Here is a 20300-nt window from a genome sequence, read left to right as displayed (position 1 = left end):
CAGTCAAAAAACTGTTGCTGAGTGACTCTCAGTGCTGCAAAATGGAGACAACAAACATGTTTACAAGGTCTTTCACCTGCATTTATTTAGATTTGTTATTCTGGGTTTACTGTGTGAGCAATCACCACTGGAAGTGGTCAAACACTCATCAACCTCATATCATTTTACAGGCTTTATATCTGAAATGAATCCAAGATCTAAAGATCTTGCTGACTGAGAAGAAGAGTGCATTTAACTACCAGACTCCTGTCTCTCAGCTTCTAATCACTTATTGTGATACATTTAAATTCTTTAAATCATATGTCTGGTAATTTCCTTTGAGTTGTATTTTTTTCCCTTAATGTTTTTATTCATTTGACAGGCAAAAGTACAAACAATGAGAAATAAGGATTTTTTCCTTTTTCAAAAACAACAACCACGTATTCCCTCCCACCCCCAACATTGAGTTGTGTTGATATAAGACACAGAAGGTAAAACAAGCTGCTGCCACTGCCCCAGACAAAGTGACGAGAGACGAGGAAGTGATGTCCTCACTGATGAGATGACTGACAGACTGAACTTTCATTTTGACCCCTACAGAGTGTAGTGACTTGTAAATGTAAATTTTGTATTTGAATATTGCCACTTTTCAATTTTCATTTAATATGGTCATAGGACGCCCACATGAGTGTGTGAAAATGAAAATGCTAATTGGATTGCTGCATTTTCTTTTGAATGAAATGGTGTGCACTGTGGGATGTGGGGTCACATGACTGCTGGCCTGAGCAGGACAGGTGTGCTGACTAGGAAGCTCAAACAGGTGTCTTGAGTTTTCTTTGTTCTGTGTCCTGAGCTCATTCTCTGATTGGCCTTCAGCTGAGCTGCTTCCCTCCATCTTTCCACCTTTGTTCCTGAGTGTGTAGAGTGAGTAGTTTATTTCATTATATTTCCTCAAGTCATGTTTATCCTGTTGATCATCTAATCTCCTTGGTGAGCTGGATTAGTTACTCACTTGAGATTCAAATGTTGGCAGTTGTGTTGTGTTCACTTCACACTCAGACTTTATGACCAAACAATGAAGTCTTGATTGGTGCAAGGTGTCAGATGAGCTTCAAATTGTAAACTGGACACCACTGAAATCCAGGACGACCACAGCTTCCGTTTTCAGTTTGCTGCAGAGGCTTTTCTTTATTTTGAAGGAGGCTCAGTTAGTCTGGAGTTTGTGTTTGTGGGTCACCTGTGGAAAAAAAATCTCACTCATCTTAATATTTTTTTGTATGAAAATCAATAGTAGTTCGCAGGTTTCTGGGGCAAGATTACTCAGCTTTAGCAGCAAAAATCCCCTAACACACACACCAAACAAACCTATTCAAATTATATGGTTGTTATGGTTTAATATTTGAGTTCATCGTCTTCAAGAAAACGCAGGTTTAGTAGGAACCTTGTCTTGTTTTCTTTTTTTTTTTTTTGTTCCTCTGAGTGTTGAACATAGTTCAGACAGAGAGCAATACTTCAGTCCTGCCACTAGAGGTCAACATAGACCTGCAGTTCAGAGAGGAGCCTTCCTCCTGTGGGTTCATTGTATGCACATCCTCCTAAACTTTGATTTATCAGCCAACAAACTGTTGCTGAGTGACTCTCAGTGCTGCAAAATGGAGACAACAAACATGTTTACAACGTCTTTCACCTTCATTTATTTAGATTTGTTATTCTGGGTTTACTGTGTGTGCAATCACCACTGGAAGTGGTCAAACACTCATCAACCTCATATCATTTTACAGGCTTTATATCTGAAATGAATTCAAGATCTTGCTGACTGAGAAGAACAGTGCATTTAGGTGAGGGATCAAGGTGGAGCTGCAGAGGGAGCAGACTCAGCTGATGGAGATTCACGCCCACAGATAAATTCTTTAAATCATGTGTCTGGTAATTTCCATTGAGTTGTATTGATATAAGACACAGACGGGTAAAACAAGCTGCTGCCACTGCCCCAGACAAAGTGACAAGAGACAAGGAAGTGACGTCCTCACTGATGAGATGAGTCTCTCAGCATCTTATCACTTATTGTAATACATTTAAAATTCTTTAAATCTCAGCTCTGGTCATTTCCTTACAGGGAACAAGCTACAACCACTGCCCCAGTGACAGAAAAATTACAACTGACAAGGAAGTGACATCCTCACTGATGACCTGCCTCAATGAGAGGACTGAGTGCATTTTCATTTTGACCCCTAAAGAGCGCAGTGACATGTAAATGCAGTGGCCTGAGGGCTGTTTGTTCATTATGTTTAAATACTGTCACTGCAGAGCAGGTGAAGTCTTTGAAAGTCATCATTTTAATATGTTCGTAGATGAGTACACACATGAGTATGTGAAAATGAAAATGCAAAATGGAGTACTGCATTTTCTTTTTAAATTAAATAAAGCATCCTGTGGGAAGTGGGGTCACATGACTTCTGGGCTGAGGAGCACAGGTGGAGAACTGGGCAGCTCACACAGGTGTCTTGAGTTTTCTTTGTTCTGTGTCCTGAGTTCATTCTCCATTTGGCCTTCAGCTGAGCTGCTCTCACCTTTGTTCCTGAGTGTGTCCAGTGAGTAGTTTATTTCATTATATTTCCTCAAGTCATGTGTATTTTGTTAAGTGGTACATTTAATCTCCTTGGTTTGTTCCCCCATGATTATATATTTAAAGCGATAATGTATATACTGATTTTGATTTAGAATTGTTTGTTGATTTAGTCAAGATACAGTGATAGAATTTGACCTGTATGTTCGCTTTCTTTCATTTGTAGACCTGTAACCACTCACACCTGACTGACTGCAAGCAAAAGATTAAATACCTTCAAATGGAACCTGCTTGTCCTGCTTCGCTCCCATTCATTCAGTCCAGTGTTTTATCCTAGAGCACATACATGTGTCAGAAATCTCAATTCTATCATGGATTTTTTTTTTTCAGTTTCAAATTTATATGATAATTCTATTGAAGTCTTCTACAGGCTTTTGTAATGACCTTAATGTTTATAATTTAGTCTGTTATTTTTCTGCACCAGATGCTTTGAGGACAGACCACTATAATCATGGATTGGACGCTACAATCATAATCCGGATTGTGCATTTAAAGGAGAACCCAACCCTTTGAAAGAACCAACTTTTCTTACTCCTGTGCCTCAGAACAGTTTGGTCAATATTTGTGAACATGCAGCTCTTCACTGAAGTTAGAAACCAAAGAGAGAACATTAATGTTCGATGTCAACCCGGTTTGCTCTTTAACAATAAACGGGCTCTGATGCTGTGAGGCCATAAAATGTTTATATCATTTCTTGGCCCGAAATGAGATTCAAATTTCAAATTTTGTACCCAATTTAAAGCCAAATGAGACACAACACAGCTACTGTAGGTTATAGGGTTAGCAAGGTAACTCATTTCCTCCCAGTGGCTCAAATTAATTTCAGCTATAGATAACAAACCTTTGACTTTTGTAGTCGATCGTTCCAGAGTCTGTTTTTCTGCTGTATTTGTTCATTCGCTCTCAATGTGAGTGATTCAATTAAAGACTGATGCATTTCCTGCATTCCACATTTTCATTGATCACTCACAGATTTTAATCAGTGTTTTGATGGAAGACACAGCTGCTGACATTTCAAAGTCAGTGCCGTTGTGTTGTCTCTGGAGAATTCTCTGGTTTCCAGCTTCAGGACAGAGGGATGTGTTTTCAAACAGACTTCACTGTTCCTGGGGCCCAGGAATCACTTGTGACATTTAAGCCTTTTATTTATTCAAAATTGCTTTCAAACGAATGAACTGTATGTTTATGAAAGTTGTGCTTATTATTTACTAGTAAGTTAAACGTTGTGCACAGCTGTTGTTGGGCTTCTACCTTCACTTCCCGCTGCAGTTTATGAACTTTAAACATTTCCTTTACTGGCACTTCCTGTTGTTTCTGGCCTTCATGTTTGCTGGTTTAATATTTCCCGTGTGTCCATGAGACAAACCGGAAACAAACTGGTTAGACTCGGTCGAGTCTTTGCCTGAATGATGTGAGTAATGTCAGAAATATAAACCGGGAACAAACACGCAGAAACACGCTGATCCTTGTGACAGTGGTGGAGCAGGTGGAGCAGGAAGAGAGAGGAAGCAGCAGAGCAGCAGAGAGCCGCTGTTTATCCGCTGCCCTCCTGCGCTGATTGGGCAGAAAACGCGCGTCTTCTAATTTAAAAACCAGCAACAAACAAACATGAGGCAGAAACTGAGGCTTTGCTCTGTCAACAGCCTCCAGCGGACCTGCTCCTCTGCAGCACCGAAGGTAAGAGAGGTCACTTTATTCCATCAGAGCCTGTTTGGTTGGAGGATGAGTCCTTTGCATCATAAAAGAAATGAACTGAAATATTGATGCTTATTGTTTTGTTTGCAAAGAGGGAAACTCGGCGCAAATGAAACGCTGAATGTATTGAATAGAGTTTTTGTAGCTGCTGAATCTCTGAGAAGTGATTTTATTGTTGGAGACACCAGTGGTGAGCTGATGCAGAGACGATGTGACAGAAGTTGTGCTTTTGTTAAAATCTTTGTGCAGATACAGAGCAGAAAACTGTGAAACTAGGGGTGGGTGATCTTACTTTGGCATATGATCAACTTTTAAGATGAATGTACAGATGCCTTCATTAAAGCTGCTATATTTAGATAGCCCTGGTTAATGTCCAAGGTTAACGCTGCTAACCTGCCCACTGTCACCTGTTAAACAGCTAGCCTGCTAACCGCAGCTGGCGAGAGTGGCCCTTGTTCTGCAGCCCGGTGCATTTGGCTCACAGACATTTATATTATATTATATTATATATTATTATATTCTTCACCTGAGCAGAACAAGAGCTAATGTCACCATCCAAACAAACGTTGTTGTACTCTTTTGGATATATTGGGAATCTTCTTGGCGAGTTAATTTGTTTTTGAATGAGAAAGTGCTAAGCTAAACTCACAACGACGATATGCTAATGGCTACCACTGTTAGCCGTGCGTTTGTTGCATGTGTAGTTGTAAAAGTTGGATTTTCTACTGGCTAGCTGCCTGTAACATTGTATGTAAAGATAACAGTTTATATGTACGATGTGAAAGTGTGTGTGCTGTTGTGCACCGAGCACAGCTGTGTTTACTGTGCAATGAATGCACTTTAAAAAAGGGTCTTATTTTCTGTTGTTGCTCCGCGACGTTTGAGGCTTCAGGAGAGCCCTGTTTCTTATTCACTTTGGTAAGAAACGATCTTTATCAATGATTTTTGAATTATTTTGTGATTGTTTGTGCACACTGTAAAAATGTGATGAATGAAATTTGCTAGTATGCATTAAGAAAGTTGAATGTAGATCTTTGAATGTTACTCTGACTGTGTTATACAGGTGAGGTTTTTTTTGATGTATGATTCAACACCGATCCGGTCCAAAGATGGCGAGCCACCCCACCAGGATCCACTGTGATGACGGCTGATACCAGAAGAATTTGAAACTCTTTGGACGGACTGTGAACTTAACTGATTCTGCTTGAGTGGTAGGACAGATCTGCGCTTAATTGCTCCTTTGCACATCCCGCAAGGAGAGAGACCTTACCACTGGACCCGAAAACTTAAAGGTGTGGACTTACACCATAGAGACTGAATCAAATCCCCTGGGGGTGTGTTTTGTTTATTATTTAAAGTGTGTTGGGCCCATTGTTTTTTTTTTTTTTTTGTTTTTTTTTTTGATGTTGTCTATGCTCTTTTATTGAATATAAGTGATTAACCAGGTTGAAAGTGACAGGTTGTGCTGCACTTGTGGCAATCTACATATATTTCAATTAAACCAAACCTTTTGAGTGTGTGTCATTAGTCATCCACCTTGCTCTAGTAGTTGAATCTTAGCAATTTGTCCAGTATTCAGTTAAATATTAAAACCTGTATCCCAACCATTGAGAAGGGTGTTACATAAACACCTGGATGCTCTACTCACATTTCTATGGACACACGCTCTAAAGAAAGCTTCACTCTGGCCCCATGGCCTGTCCTCCCTGACCAGACAATGTGCTTGGCATAATGTTTTTATTGTGGAAGCTCTAACATGCAAAACAAAGTACATGCCAAAAAAGAGATGCTAACCTACATTTCTAAAAATTATGGGGCACTACATTTATAATTTAACAATTTTTAAAAATATAGAGGACATGGTTTCTGTGTCCTCAATGGTAGGTACAGGTATGATTGAGACTTAACACATCTGTTAACAAACCTGTTCATGCTTAACAGAAAAACTTGAAGACTTGCGTCTCATGAGCGTTTAGTGACTTTCATGTATTCAGTGAATATGTCGGCTATAATATTGATTGATTCATAAATGTTAGTAGTAATAGTAGGCGAGAAAACATTTAACCTCATGTGTGACCACAGAAAACACTTGATTAATTATGACATGAGAGATAGCTTAATTGTAACATTTTACTTTATTAGATTACTACAATGACGTGATCCAGGATTTGTAATTGTAAATGCAGTTTCAATAAAAACAGCACCCTGATTAATAACATTAATAACCCATGATTAATAACAGAGACCTCATAATTGAATAGTCTAAAGAAAATTGTTTTACTGTGCAGAAGTAATGGGGTGTGATTACACACTTGGGAAAAATAAAGCAAGATATATTACTTTAGTCACACAAACACAATTATAGCTCTGCTTCTACTTTTCTGTATTACTGACTGCGATTACATGAGAAACTAAAAAGGTTACATAAGATAACTTGCTTATAGCAGGCACGTGACACTTCTGATGTGAAAAACAATTAACTTGAATCAGCAGTAATCATCTATGTCTTCTTTAGTAAAGTTGGACTGAACAATTTCTTTGATTCTTTCAGTCTCTTGAGGTGGAGCTGGTGGCAGAATGGCCTTCAGTTCACCCTCTATTTTTGCCATCCTGGCATCGGTCTTCCTCTCAAAGTCCTGCTTGTTCTTAATGACCAGCTGCAGAATCCCTTTCTGAGCTGCCTGGCAGGATTCCTGCAGATTCTGGCGCTCTTGAAGGAACTCTGGTTTCTCCTTATCCATGGCCATGAGCTTGCCAAGGCTGCTCACTTTGTCCATCAGGTACTTGTTGGACACTTCAGTGTAAGTCCCTGAGATCATATGGACCAGGCTGGCAATGTTGGAGGCTTGAAAGGCCTGGTTGTACAGGAGGTCTTTTGTAAAGTGCTTGCTACTGTAAGAAAGTTTCTTTGTATCTTCAGATGTCTTGACAAAATTGTGCAGTGTCTTGCTCAGGCTAGTTTTGATGATGTTGGAGACCATCTGGAAGAAGCGAACCATCTTCTCCCACTGCTCTTTGACTCTGCCCATGGCATCAAGACCCTTGACCAGCATTTTGATGGTGGTTTCAAAGTCTATCTCTTTGATTTTGCAGTTCTGCATTTCAACCAGAATATCATTGAGCTCCCTCTGATTCTTCTCCATGTTCTCCACACACTTCTCGTATGACTGCCGTGTTTGTTTGAGCTGTTCTCGACTCTGCTCTATGCGGAAACGGGCATTCTCAGTTGCTCTCTGACCAGCAGACTTTTTTTCTGAGCTGTTGCTCTCTGCTTTGAACATCATCGGTGATTTGGGAGTAAGAGCTGGAGAGCCTAAAGTTCCTTTGCTCTTAGAGTCAAAAGCGAGGGCATCATCATTCAACTCCTGGATGTGTTTTATCAGCTGTTTAGTTTCCTTCTCATCCCACTTCTTATCTGGGGTATACTTTGCAAGTTTTTGACATATGGTGAGGCTCTTTGTACAGAGTGACAAAACTTTCTTGCACATTTTGTCCTTTGGCATCCCCTCCACTTCCTGGGAGATCCTTCTAAATTGAGACTGAGTCCATTCAGTCTTTGGACGTTTATTCTTCTGGTCATACAGGTTCTTCCAGTCTATTCCATCTTCACTGACATACTGACTGAGAGTTGCTGCAAGGCTCAGAATCTCTCCAGACTTGCTGCAGACTCTCATTTGTGTGGTCTTATCCACATTTTCATTTGTGTTGTTTTGAACTGGGGACGATCCACCTGCTGTATTGGAAGTACCACTCATTTGAGCAGTCAGTCCATTGAGTATTCCTGTTACAGATGATGTGAGTCCTTCAACAAAATCCATGCCGATCATCTCCCATCCAGAGGGAAGGGAATCCATGGATTGCTTGAAAGCATCTTGTGCTTCCTCCACCTCTTTTGACAAGGCCTCCATTGCTTTCTTGGACTGTTCATTCAGATTTTTAGCAGTCTGCTCCCTCAGTTTGGTCTCTTCCAGTTTCATCTTAACCTTTTCCAGTTCTTCTCCATAAAAGTGTTGAGCATTGACACAGGCCTCCAACAGCTCCTGGATTAAATTGATGACATCAGCATACTTCGTTTCAACATTGCTTGCTAGTATCACACACTCATCTGCAATTTCACGAATATTCTCCAGTTGATTTGGCAGGAGAGTTTCAACAGCTTCATCACTGGCGTTGAAAAGAATGTTGACTGCTGCCTTCAGGTAATCAGGAACTGTGCCTGTGTGGATGCGGATCTGATCCATATTCTTGTGGGCCTCATTGAATGCATGCCAGCCTGAATTACAGATTTGCATAAGACAGGCCCTGAAGGAGTTTGGGTACTTTATGTACTGGTAACCCTTCTCAGGGGGGTTCTCGTTGATGGAGAAGTCATCACAGGAGGAAATGAAGACAAGTTCCCCCATGATGGCAATAGAGAGAGGAGCAGGAGTCAGATACTCCTCCCAATTTGCATTGGGTTGCATCAACATCTTGGTGGTTTCTCGCATCTCTGCTGCAGTGGTGAGACTTTGAGTAGTCTTTGCAATTTGGTTGGCCATGTTGTGCACTGTTGAAAAAAGGAGAAACAGATGTCAGGTATTTTCCTTTTTGGTCAAAACTGCTTTTGGTGAGATTGTTAACCCTCTAAAGTGTTTCTTGCTCTACAACACTACTCTCAGAACCTCTTGCTCATTAGCTAGCCTGACATAAGTGATGAGATTGTGGAAACAAAGAAGCTTTAAGGATGACACCTTTGAAGATTTGGTGATCGTTAGACAACTTGCACGGCCAAGCACAAGCTTTCACTGAAAACCTCCTCCTCTCAACTTCACAACTGATGACCATTTATATTCAGGAAACATCTCAAGGGAAGGAAGTAACATAAAAAGGACGCAAACATGACATGAAGCCAAGATAAAAACAGCGGGAGCATGTAAAAAAGGAGAAGAACAAATGCTTTGTAATCAGACAGTTATGGTGACAACAATGATCTGAAAAAGCTGGAGGACTGGATCTATGTCTGTTAATGCGACGGATGATGACAACTGAAATACAGACAAGACCGTCCAATGACCAAGAAGCATTAAAAAACACACTCCACACACACAGTTAGTTGGATTTGCTTTGCTTCCATCTAAAACAGGCTCAGGAGGAATAACGCTTTTATAATGAGAATAATGCTTTTTTTTGCCGTACTAGAATGAAGTGTAATTGCACATCCACTACAGTAGGTGGCAGTGGCGCTCTCATTGTCAGAGTGTGAAAAATTGAAATAAAAATCGTATGCCTCTTTTTTTATTTGCAGCTTTCTGATTTAGATTTCAACAGTAACCTTTTTCCACAGGCTAATAATAAATTTAAAAATAAAATAACAACAATAAATCAATTAACTAATAATAATGTTACTCCTGTTTTCTGCCTTTCTTTTCGCCATTTTTGGGAGGGGTAGCACGGTGCCTGTAGTAGCATGAGGTCGCTATGACTACTGTCAACAGAGGAGAGGGTGTTTATGGCGCGCCAAAACACCAGCAGAGCATTCTGGGATTTGTAGTTATCGTGTCGTACTGCACTCCGCTCGCAAGGCGTTCGCCCCAGAGCATGGCGGTAGTATTAGCGGTACATACGCTGTATAATACCGGCGAGCCAGCTCTAGTAGTCATTGGGTACTGTCTCCTGGGCCGATTATAATTACACTGCGTGCCAGATTTGGCCCGCGGGCCAGAGGTTGACACCTATGCTCTACACACATCAAGGTTCATTGATTTTGTGGTTTTTTATTTTTTTATTCACTATGTCACTCCTTACACTGTTTTTCAGGAATGTAATTGTTTTTAATCGATATATTCGCCGCATAACCGGATTCACTAAGACGCCGCCATGATTTTTCATCACTTCCTCCGTCACAGTTTCTTCAGGTATTTTAATTTAAGTCATTGAGCTTCTGTGTGATAGTTTCTGTGATGTGTGAGCAGCAGTGTCTCATCCTGACTGCAGGTCACCAGCCTGTCATCAGTCACAACAACCGCCTTATTATTTCATAGATTAATGACCTTCACTGTGTCAGCGGGATAAACTATAACTGAGTCCGGCCTGGATGCAGCGTCCTCCGGGTCAGCAGCGGTGGCCTGAGCTGCTGCAGCCCGCTGCCCCTCTCTGTCCCTGAGGGGAAGAACCGTCCTCACCATCGCCTCTCTGCTCAGTGGCATTCATCGTTTAAATTAAATCTTTATAAAAAATAATTTTGATATATTTTTCATTTTCAAATCAAATATCTGTGAAGCAGAACAGTGAAACATAGACATAAAGCTTCACTACAGCCCTGCACAGTTTTTTTAAAGAAGACATGCCGTATAAATCTGCTTCTCAATGACAGAAAGTAAACAAAATAACTTTATCTGATGAGTTGTAGTTTTCTGTCACATGCAGCATCAATATCTTAAAATTGCCTAAAAGACAATTTAAACGTAATATTTTTGCCTGGTTATGATTTTTTAAAATGTTGATTCCAATGTGACTTTAGGCTCTAAAGCTTCAGACTGAATGTTGTTGTTGTTGTTGTTGTTTGTATAAATCCGTGGTTTAAAGCCCCGGGCCGGTCCTGTATTAGTCTGTTACTAGGGTTACACATCATAAACACTCGTGAACGCGCAGCGCCAGATCGAGAACGTTTTTCGCTCGTTCTCATTGCCCAAAGGCATGATGGGAGAGACACTACTGCGCAGTCTCTATGGGCCGCATAACACGGAAGTAACCCGGAAGCCAGAAACTTATAATACATATAATACATAGTCTTATAATACGTCCATGGGCGTATGCGCCAGGCGAGCAACTTGTATTGAACTGAATGGGCGCCATTTTTAGATCCGTCATCCAGTTCTTATAATACATCCATGGTATTAGCTCTATTGTGTCGGTTTTTTTTTTTTTTTTTTTTTTTTTTTTTGCGCGGACATGCGCACACACAGCACAGAGCAGGAGATATGAAGTGCAGTGAACAAACCCTCAAGAGACACCGTGGAAAAATATTTAACAGGGATGAAAAGAAAGACAGAGAGAGAGACGGAGATAATGCGACAAACGACAGTCACCAGAAAGCTAAGACGAGGAAATATGACGAAGCGCATGTAGCGCTTGGCTTCACTGTGACTACGGTGGGAGACGAGGAAAGACCGGTGTGTTTACTGTGTCTTAAAATGTTGGCAGCGGACAGCATGAAGCCAAATAAATGAAGGCGTCACTCAAAAAACGTTTATAATTTAAATAAGGATTTAATTTTTTTTTAATTTCAGGCAAATTGATGCACTTTAAATCTTTTCTGTTACAGACTAAAAAACAATGTTAATAAAGTTATTCTTTGTTATAAGTTGATCTATATTTCTTTCTTTTTTCTTTAATGTTAATAAGGATACATTGTTATGCAGAGGTGTACTTTTATAGACAAATGATACTATTTAAAGTCGCGGCGGAGAGTGTGTGCACTGCATTAATGCGTTAATCTCTGTACCTGTTTTATCTTTTACTTACTTTAATTCATTTATCCCTGTTGCAAACATATATAAGATTTTGAATAAACAAATTATGTAGTAAAATAGATTTAATAACAGGGAATAGCCTGTCAAAATATCTAACCAGACAGGACAATATGTCCCAGATTAACAGAAACAGTAGTTAGTTTAAGTGTTAAACAGTTATTCCTTTAGGTATTCAATTGCCAGTTTGCTGATTTAACGTCCACAGGTATTCTTGTACTCTTGACAAACTAGGTTACTGAAGTCTGATTTGCAGTCTTTAGGAATATAAAAATATCAGTCCACTTACCTTTCCTGTTGAAATTAGCAGGATACTCTGCTTTAGCTGAGAGGAGACTGCTTTAGCTGAGAGGAGACTCTGCTTTAGCTGAGGGGTGTATGCTGAATTCACATGAAATGATCTCTATAAATACAGACCTCCCCTCATGACTCAGCTTCTACTCTACTATTCAACTTTCACTTTCACTGATACCTCTTTGTTTTTCCAAAGCACAGTTTCTCTGAAATCATGTGACCAGACACAAAGAAACTCTCTCTCTCACTTTCTCACAAACACACACACACACACACACACACACAACTGATCCTCCAGTAATTCTGTGTATTGTACAAAGGGCAGATTCATTCAACTACATTTCCAGATATTTAAATCTGTTTGGAAATGATTCAGAATTATTGGTGCATTCAAAATCGATGTATTTAAAATGTTATGCATAAAACATTTCACAAGAATAATTAGATTTTGGTGCTCAAAGGTCAAAGGTCCAGGTCACAGTGACCTGGCAGGTGGGCCCTAGCTCCTTCAGTCTGATTGTCTGCCTCGCTGTTATGTGTTTCACCTCTGTTTAATTGCCCTTGCCTCCTTTGTGTAGTTTAGTCTCTGTCTTCTCCTTTGTCTTCGTCAGTTCGTCTGGTTTTCCTGTTTTGTTTCTGTATTCTCCAGTAAGGTTTTCCTCATGTTTTCTTGGCATTTGGTTAGTTATCCTTTTTATGTTTTGCCTGCCTGTTTTTTTTTTTCACTATTTTGATTTGAGGACCTTCAGTAAATTTTCATTTTTTTGTTTGACTAAACTCTTGAACGGCATCTGGTAATCTCTGTCTGCAGTTGGGTCCAGGTATTCTTCAAACACTGTGAACATGATATCTCCAGAATCCCTTCACATTGGACCTAACTGTCCACTGCGAGTCAAGGATGAATTGATTAGATTTTGGTGGTCAAGGTCAGAGAGACCACAAAAACCACTGACAACTCAAGACTTCACACAGCAGTTAAGACAACATTTCACAAACGGTTGATATATTATAAGATTCTGGATAAACAAGGATGTAACCTGACACTAGTCTGAGTGGCAGTTGTGTAACTGCAAGGTGGTGATTCTACACTGAACAAAAATATAAATGCAACACTTTTGTTTTTGCTCCCATTTTTCATGAGATGAACTCAAAGATCTAAAACATTTTCTATATACACAGAATAACCATTTCTCTCAAATATTGTTCACAAATCTGTCTAAATCTGTGATAGTGAGCACTTCTCCTTTGCAGAGATAATCCATGTGTGGCATATCAAGATGCTGATTAGACAGCATGATTATTGCACAGGTGTGCCTTAGGCCGGCCTCAATAAAAGGCCACTCTGAAATTATCAGTTTTATCACAGCACAATGCCACAGATGTTGCAAGTTTTGAGGGAGCGTGCAATTGGCAATATTTGAGAGAAATGGTTATTCTGTGTATATAGAAAATGTTTTAGATCTTTGAGTTCATCTCATGAAAAATGGAAGCAAAAACAAAAGTGTTGCATTTATATTATATACAAAAGTGTTTGTTCAGTGTAGTTTGTATAGCACCAAATCACGACAGACATTATCTCAAGGCGCTTTTCAAAAAGAAGAGCTCTAGACCTTCTCTTTATATTATTTACAGAGACCCAACAACTCCCACCAAGAGCAAGCACTTGGCTGTGGCAAGGAAAGTTTTTCTTTAAAGAGGTAATGCAAGACAAATTTGTATATCACATTATCATACACAGAGGTCAAGAGGCAGAAACCTTGAAATGAACCAGACTGAGGGTGGATTGTCATCTGGTTTTTCACTTTCTTTTTTAATCTCCTCATAATTTAGCTGGACTCTGTTTCACTTTCACTGATGCCTCTGTGTTGGGAAAGCACACAGTTTCTCTGAAATCACATGACCACACACACACACTCTGTCAGTTTGGTTCAAATCTAAAATTCAAACACCTCCCACTCCCCCAGAGTTTAAATAGCAGAGCTGTGAGTAACTGTGGGTCCATTGTAGTGAAGACAGCACAGAGGGTTCTTACACAGGTAGGCTTACAGACATATCCAACACACCTGTGATCTATGCTATTGTGAACCTTAAGTCTATGTTGTCTACACTGAAATTAAGAATGTATGGCTGGCTGAGTTCTTTTACATTTAATTAGGACCTGTTGTTTCTGTAAAGATGAAGATGATGATGATGATGATTTTTCAATTCAGTTTTATTTGTATAGCACCAAATCATAATATACATTATCTCAAGGCACTTTACAGGATAAGGTCGAGACCTTACTTTGTTATAGAGAAAAACCAACAGTTCCCACAAAGAGCAAGCACTTAGCGACAGGGGGGAGGGAAAACTCCCTTTTAACAATTTGATTTGATGATTGCATGGCAACGCCAACAGAACCGGGCTCAGGGTGGGCAGCTGTCTGCCTTGACCGGTTGGGTTTAAGAGGAGAAAGAAGGGGTGGGGGGAGGAGAGACGAGAGACCAGGAACAGCTGTATAGGTAATGGTGTTATCAATAATAATGACAGATAACACTGGGGAACACAGTTTTTGTTGAGTTAGGTCTGACAGCAGTTTTTAACTAATTTTTGGGTGTGGAATCCAAAACTGATCTCAGTTTTTCTCTATCACGTCAAGTTTTTGAACTATAGGATCCCCGTTTTCTTAAAATATATGAAAAATACTGTATTTAACTTGTTTTATAAATATTTACAAATATTGACATACAATGAAATATGAAATAAACAGGCATGACTGCAATGTTTATTTAACACTATTATGTTTTTACAAAGGATATGGCTACTGTAATTATAATTGTGTGCAGACATGATCTGGAACAAAGGAAATATATACCTATGTAAATAAAACACTAAGATGGAATAGTTACAAGCTTTGAAAACTAAACTAAACTAAAAAAACAGCACAAAACGAAATAGAACTTACAACGGTATGCCCATGGTTATAAGGTTAAGAGAAAAGCCAGCACAAATCCTCTTAATTCCTACTGTGTGAGCTTTCTGTTTGCAGATATTGATAGTACTGACCTATGACCCCGCTCGCCGCACTGAGTCAATTGTGACTGCACAAACAAGTTGCCACGTAGCTGTTGATGAGTCCAATCGTAATCAGATGGCAAGTCTTACAACAGCTAATCAGTGGAATTTTGCTTATCTGGAGGGTAAGCTGTGGAGAAAAAAACTGACTGCAATTTTGGAATCAGCGTGCCAATTTTAGTTTTAATCAGCATAAAAATATAACTCAACAGAAATTCTTTTTCAAATTGTTCCCCAGTGTAATGATTGTTGTTGTTGTTGTTATAGGACCCAAGTACCAAGTGGTGCGAGGACGCTGGAAGCAGGAAACAAGGATATAAAATAAGGATGTATAATAAGAAAGAATATAGTAATTAAATCAGTGTTTATCTAAAAGATAATCTCATACAAACCATTGACACAGATGTAGGTTAATGTGCAGTAACATGGCTTCATCATATTCATGGCAGAGTGAGCTTGTTACAGGAAAATGATCACACTTTCTTTTTTTCATTCTTAATATGATTATAATCTCAATACTAATCTTTATTTTTTTTTCGTAGTTCTTGAAATTATCAAGAACACATGCACTGTTTTCACAGCTATGCAGCAAGAAATTAATGTTACCTGTAATTTCTTCATGTGTACATGAAAATGACAAATGTGTGTTTGAGGTCATTTAATTAATGACTTCTATTGGATGTTGCTATATCAAGGATGAAGCGTAGTGGTCACTAGGTGGTAATATTAGAAATATTAGGGGATTAGGAGACTGATTCCTCCCCTCAGGACTCAACTTGACTCTCCTGAGTGGGAAGGATGAGCATGTAGGGACAAGACTGGAATTGGGCCTGTGTTTTCCCCTCAGTGCTTGTCACTTTGTCTCTTTCAGTTCCTGTTCAGTTACCTGAGTATTTCCCCTGAATTTCCCCTAAGTTTCTTTATCAGAGCACTGGTTCTCAAACATTTTCACATCAAGGACCCTAACTGACACAAATTAAACTATAGACCCCCCCTTGATAATGTTTTAGATGTTTTATTACAAAAAGTGTGTCATACCTATGATTAAAATAGTCACACATTCTGTCATTGTGTTACTCATGGATGGAATTATAGTGAAAATTAATTATCCCTCTTTTTGTTGGGTTTGTCCCCTAGCCTCACTTTGAGATCCACTGTATTGAAGTACCTTCTGTGCACCTACCACAGCTCTTTTGAAGTTATTGAAGTCAACTACTCATAAAATGATCTAAAAAGTAATTTTCTGTAGCTTCAGGTCAGGCATCAGTGTCTGAATCAGGTTCTGCATCAACAGAAAACCAGCAGAGGCCTCTTTTGTTTTTGTTTTGAATCTAGTGATCATTTCCCTTTTCTGTGCTGACAATCAACTACTCTTTTCTTCCCTCCTCCATGTTTCTTTGATGTTGTGTAATTTTCTACAGGTATTGATTTTTACTCTTTATATACATGTGCATTGGTGTCTGATCACTTTCACTGGAAGTTCTAGGAGGTGTGGAGGCCCTAAAAATGTCTCTACCTTCTTCTGTTGTTTCACGTACATCCTCCTCACTGGCAGATAATTCACTGAAACTCTTCAACTTCCTTCATCTCTTTGTTTCTTATACTTCAAAAAGGAAAAGGAAAGAAATATTTCATACTTCACTGGGCCGCCCTTCAACCTTTTCCAGTGGTTCCTCTCTTTGGTCTGCTCTGATTTTATCTTTCCTTCTGTATAAGTGAACTAAAGTATTTGTTTTCATCTTGCAGTGATCACCTACCCAGCTTTCACTTATTCATCAGTCAGGTCGTTTCTTGTGGGTACGTATTGGAGTTCACGGTATTGAAACTGCATGCTGCCTAACTGGTATTAAATTGATCTTTCACCGATCTTCACAGTACATCACTGTGAACACCGCGATATGTTCAATTAGATTTTGATTATACACTTACCATCAGTAATCATTTCTATTGATTAGGCCTTCTGAATAGAAATAGTGCTTTTAAGTGATGTTTGCCACTGATCAGACTCATCATGGTTTGACCTTAGAGGATCTGGCTAACTGAGTTCTTTGGAAATATAACACTATACTTTAGCAGCGGGCTCCACAGCTCATCTGAGGTCTGTGTGTTCAGTTTCTAAGCTTTGACCCTTTCCTCTCTGCGCTAAGATCTATGGAGCAGCAGAGCTGGGAGTTGAGGAAAGTGGCCCATGCTGTGATTGGTCCACTGAAGAGTGGACTCCAGTCCTACAACAGTGTCTTAGAGATGCTCCTCAGTATAAAAGCAGACATTGTCCTTCCTGGAAGCCAGGCCTTTTGTGATATCAGAGGACAGATTGAGAACATGAGGCAACAGATGGAGGTGTCGGAGCTGGTCGCCAGAGAAGAGCTTCAACACCTGGATGAGCAGACTGAGCGTCTCACTGCAGAACAGAGTAATTTAGCAGGGCAGAAAAGGAGGAGAGAGTGTGAGTTAAATGACCTGAATATAAAGCTGGAGTCACACAGATCCTCTCTGAGGAGTTACACTGAAGCTCTGGAGACAGAGAGGAGAAACCTGAGGTCGGCAGAGGGCACCCTGAGCGACATGAGAGCAAAGAGAGACGAGGCAGAGAGAGTACGGAACGCAGGGATCGGCATCATGTTCATCCCAATCGTGGGATGGATTGCTGGTAAGTAAATACAGTTATTTTAAACATTGTTATGTAATCAAGTAATTGTATAGCTAACTAAAATAAATAGGGGACTATGCCGGTAAGAAAAAAAACTTTTGGACAGCTCAGATTACCAACATGTTTTTTAATTTTTAAGACACTTTACCTGTTCTCAGGGTCGATTATGGTTGGTGTTGGTCAAACGGACATGGACCAGGCCTCTGATGCTGTAGACAGAGCTAAGCAGGAGGTAGAGTGCTGTGAATCTCAGGTGAGCTCATACTCTCACAAAGTGTCTGAGTACAATTCCTCGATCTGCAGAGCTCAGCGTGACATCCAAGAAGTTGACAATAAGATTCATGAGACGGAGGCCAAACTGCGCAACCTGTCTGGGAAGCGATGGAATGTTGCTGCTCTTCAGGATAAAATGAGACGAGCTGTCCATCAGCTGGGGCTGCTGTGTGGGGTGGGCAGTGTGGCCGAGCTGCAGACCCGACATCTGATCCTGCTGAGCCCTGTGATAAAGGTGATAGAGGAGATGACAGCAGCACTGGGCCACATGACGGGAGATCAGCTGCTGCACACAGAAGGCATCAAGAGCCTGATGTGGGACATGAGGATGAACCACGATAAACTGAAAGAACTGGCTGACACCAAGAAGAGTTCAGATGATGATTACTACTGATTGGCAATTCTGTCTCTGTTTGCTGTGATGTAGTTTGTTTTTCATTTGTTTTGTTGTTATTGCTTCGTAAAATTTCTCTTCTTTAATCTTTGTAAGACTTGCATTAATGTAAACCCAGTCTCCTTTGAAATGTAAGCATTAGCTGTACTGCTGAAACATTAAGTTGTTCAAGATAACGCTCCACCTTGCATGATCTTGTTTGTTTTTTTCTTGTTTGCTCCTTGTGTATGGTCAGTAATTAGTGCAATTGTTCACAGGTGCATACTAATTTGCATAGATGCACCTGAGGCCAATCTGACATTAAAAGCTGGATGTTCATTGGCTGGTGTAAGTTTGAAAGACAAAAGAAACACACAGAGGGATTTTTACTCTGCACCTTTACTTGGACAATACTGATCACACCCCACCTCCAGGTCGTCTCAGCACACTCCAGCACAATCACAAATATTTATACAAGCATGGACACATGGGCTGCAAATCAAAACTTAACAGAAAATACTGTATTATTAACTCAAATCAAGTGATATGATCAAACTAAAATAACAAATAAACAGCCCTCCCAAATACTCAGAACAGAGCTTCACACACACATTTACATTTGCGTAGCAGCACCTATCTTTTCATGTATGAACAGTGTGGGAAATATTGTAAGTTTTATTTTCATTATTTTTTCAGTTTTCCATCTTCTTTGACTTTCCATATCATAAGCTCCATACAGGCAGCAGCGTCCTCTGCAGTGTCATGGCCACAAACTGGGAGAAAAAGTAATACATTATTTAAACACATGCAAACAATGACAGTCACACCCTCGGCAGTAAATCAGTCAGATTGCTTAAAATACATACACATATTTTGGTAATATTTACACTCAATTTATAGTATGATTGCAATTTTGTCTTTATTTGAACTTGATTTTGATTCAGATGGATGGTAGGTGGTAAACGTTAGAAGAACATTCAAATAAAACAAGACACTTGTATGGTGGCTGTAGGTAATCCATGATGACCCACCACTCTCTTGGATGATCCTCCGGAGGTGTTCAGCAGTGAGATTGTTGAGGGTCAGCTTGTGAGGGGGGCCCAGACGGTGGGGGAAGACCACCGATGTGTCCACCAACGTTCCATGGAGCAACTACAGCAAAGAGGAAGATAGCTAAAGTTCTTATTACCGGGTAAACCCTCTTAGGGAATGTGAAAATTACTCACCGATGATAAATCACCTTAACTTTTAGCTGAAGTGTGGATTTAATTGGTGGAAAGTACAATATTAAAGGTACTGGTACAGTAGTTCCATTTTACACTACTTTATTCTTCTACTCTCAACATTTTATGGGGAAATACTACTTTTACTCCACTACATTTATCCAACAGCCAGAGCTAACGCTTACTTTGCAGACTGAGAGTATATAAAGTCAAAGTATGTTTTGTTGCTAATATTTTTGTACTTTTACTAGTGACAGTATTCCTGGGTAACTTTAAAAACAAACAACCCACACAGAGAAACAGTATTACCAACTCTGCAGCCAAAGTGAGTAATGCAGGCAGCACTGGCAATCCCTCATGTTAGTCATATAGCATGACTTTACATTCATTGGTCCAGAATGATTTAAAGTAAGTGTATTCAGATTCTAAAGGAATAAGAACAGGATGTAGTTTTAACCCTTGACCACTGTTCCTTTTAATCAATGTAGATCCTTTCATAATCTATGAAACAGTTTGGCAGTTTTTAAAGCTGATAAAACTGAGTGAGGACTGCAAAACTCATACTGGGCAAATGCTGCTAATGAGCATCCAGAGCTTGTCCCCTTTCATAAGGTGTCAACACTCT

The 20300-nt window shown here is 39.8% G+C and overlaps 3 protein-coding genes and 2 long non-coding RNA genes across 6 annotated transcripts in view; 3 read left to right on the top strand and 2 right to left on the bottom strand.

Annotated features, from left to right (window-relative positions):
- The window catches only part of LOC139624460 (RNA exonuclease 1 homolog), a 47839-nt gene that overhangs the window by 21350 nt on the left and 6189 nt on the right, over window positions 1-20300 (top strand). The window lies entirely within an intron of this gene.
- Window positions 739-6630, top strand: LOC139624459 (uncharacterized). The gene is made up of 3 exons (XR_011691659.1): window positions 739-903; window positions 1761-5218; window positions 5364-6630. It is a non-coding gene; the product is annotated as an uncharacterized lncRNA (long non-coding RNA).
- On the bottom strand, window positions 6417-12242 carry LOC139624457 (early endosome antigen 1-like). Its single transcript, XM_071483580.1, has 2 exons — window positions 12098-12242; window positions 6417-8846 (listed from the first exon to the last, which is right to left on the bottom strand). Exon 2 carries the CDS (start codon window positions 8836-8838, stop codon window positions 6787-6789), a length of 2052 nt encoding a protein of 683 aa, XP_071339681.1. The 5' UTR covers window positions 8839-8846; window positions 12098-12242; the 3' UTR covers window positions 6417-6786.
- LOC139624455 (myosin-11-like) lies at window positions 14030-18791 on the top strand. 2 transcript variants are annotated; one of them, XM_071483579.1, is made up of 4 exons: window positions 14030-14138; window positions 16903-16953; window positions 17304-17806; window positions 17965-18791. In XM_071483579.1, exons 3-4 carry the CDS (start codon window positions 17308-17310, stop codon window positions 18471-18473), a joined length of 1008 nt encoding a protein of 335 aa, XP_071339680.1. In that variant the 5' UTR covers window positions 14030-14138; window positions 16903-16953; window positions 17304-17307; the 3' UTR covers window positions 18474-18791. The 2 variants fall into 2 exon arrangements, with proteins under 2 accessions (XP_071339680.1, XP_071339679.1); XM_071483578.1 differs by lacking the exon at window positions 14030-14138 and adding an exon at window positions 15582-15606.
- Window positions 18669-19617, bottom strand: LOC139624456 (uncharacterized). Its single transcript, XR_011691658.1, has 2 exons — window positions 19484-19617; window positions 18669-19225 (listed from the first exon to the last, which is right to left on the bottom strand). It is a non-coding gene; the product is annotated as an uncharacterized lncRNA (long non-coding RNA).

Source organism: Trachinotus anak, unplaced genomic scaffold, assembly GCF_046630095.1.
Source record: "Trachinotus anak isolate AG129_WGS33_773 ecotype Australia unplaced genomic scaffold, CSIRO_AGI_Tana_v1 ptg000008l, whole genome shotgun sequence".
Taxonomy (NCBI): Eukaryota; Metazoa; Chordata; class Actinopteri; order Carangiformes; family Carangidae; genus Trachinotus; species Trachinotus anak.
This window is presented reverse-complemented; position numbering and strand designations above follow the sequence as displayed.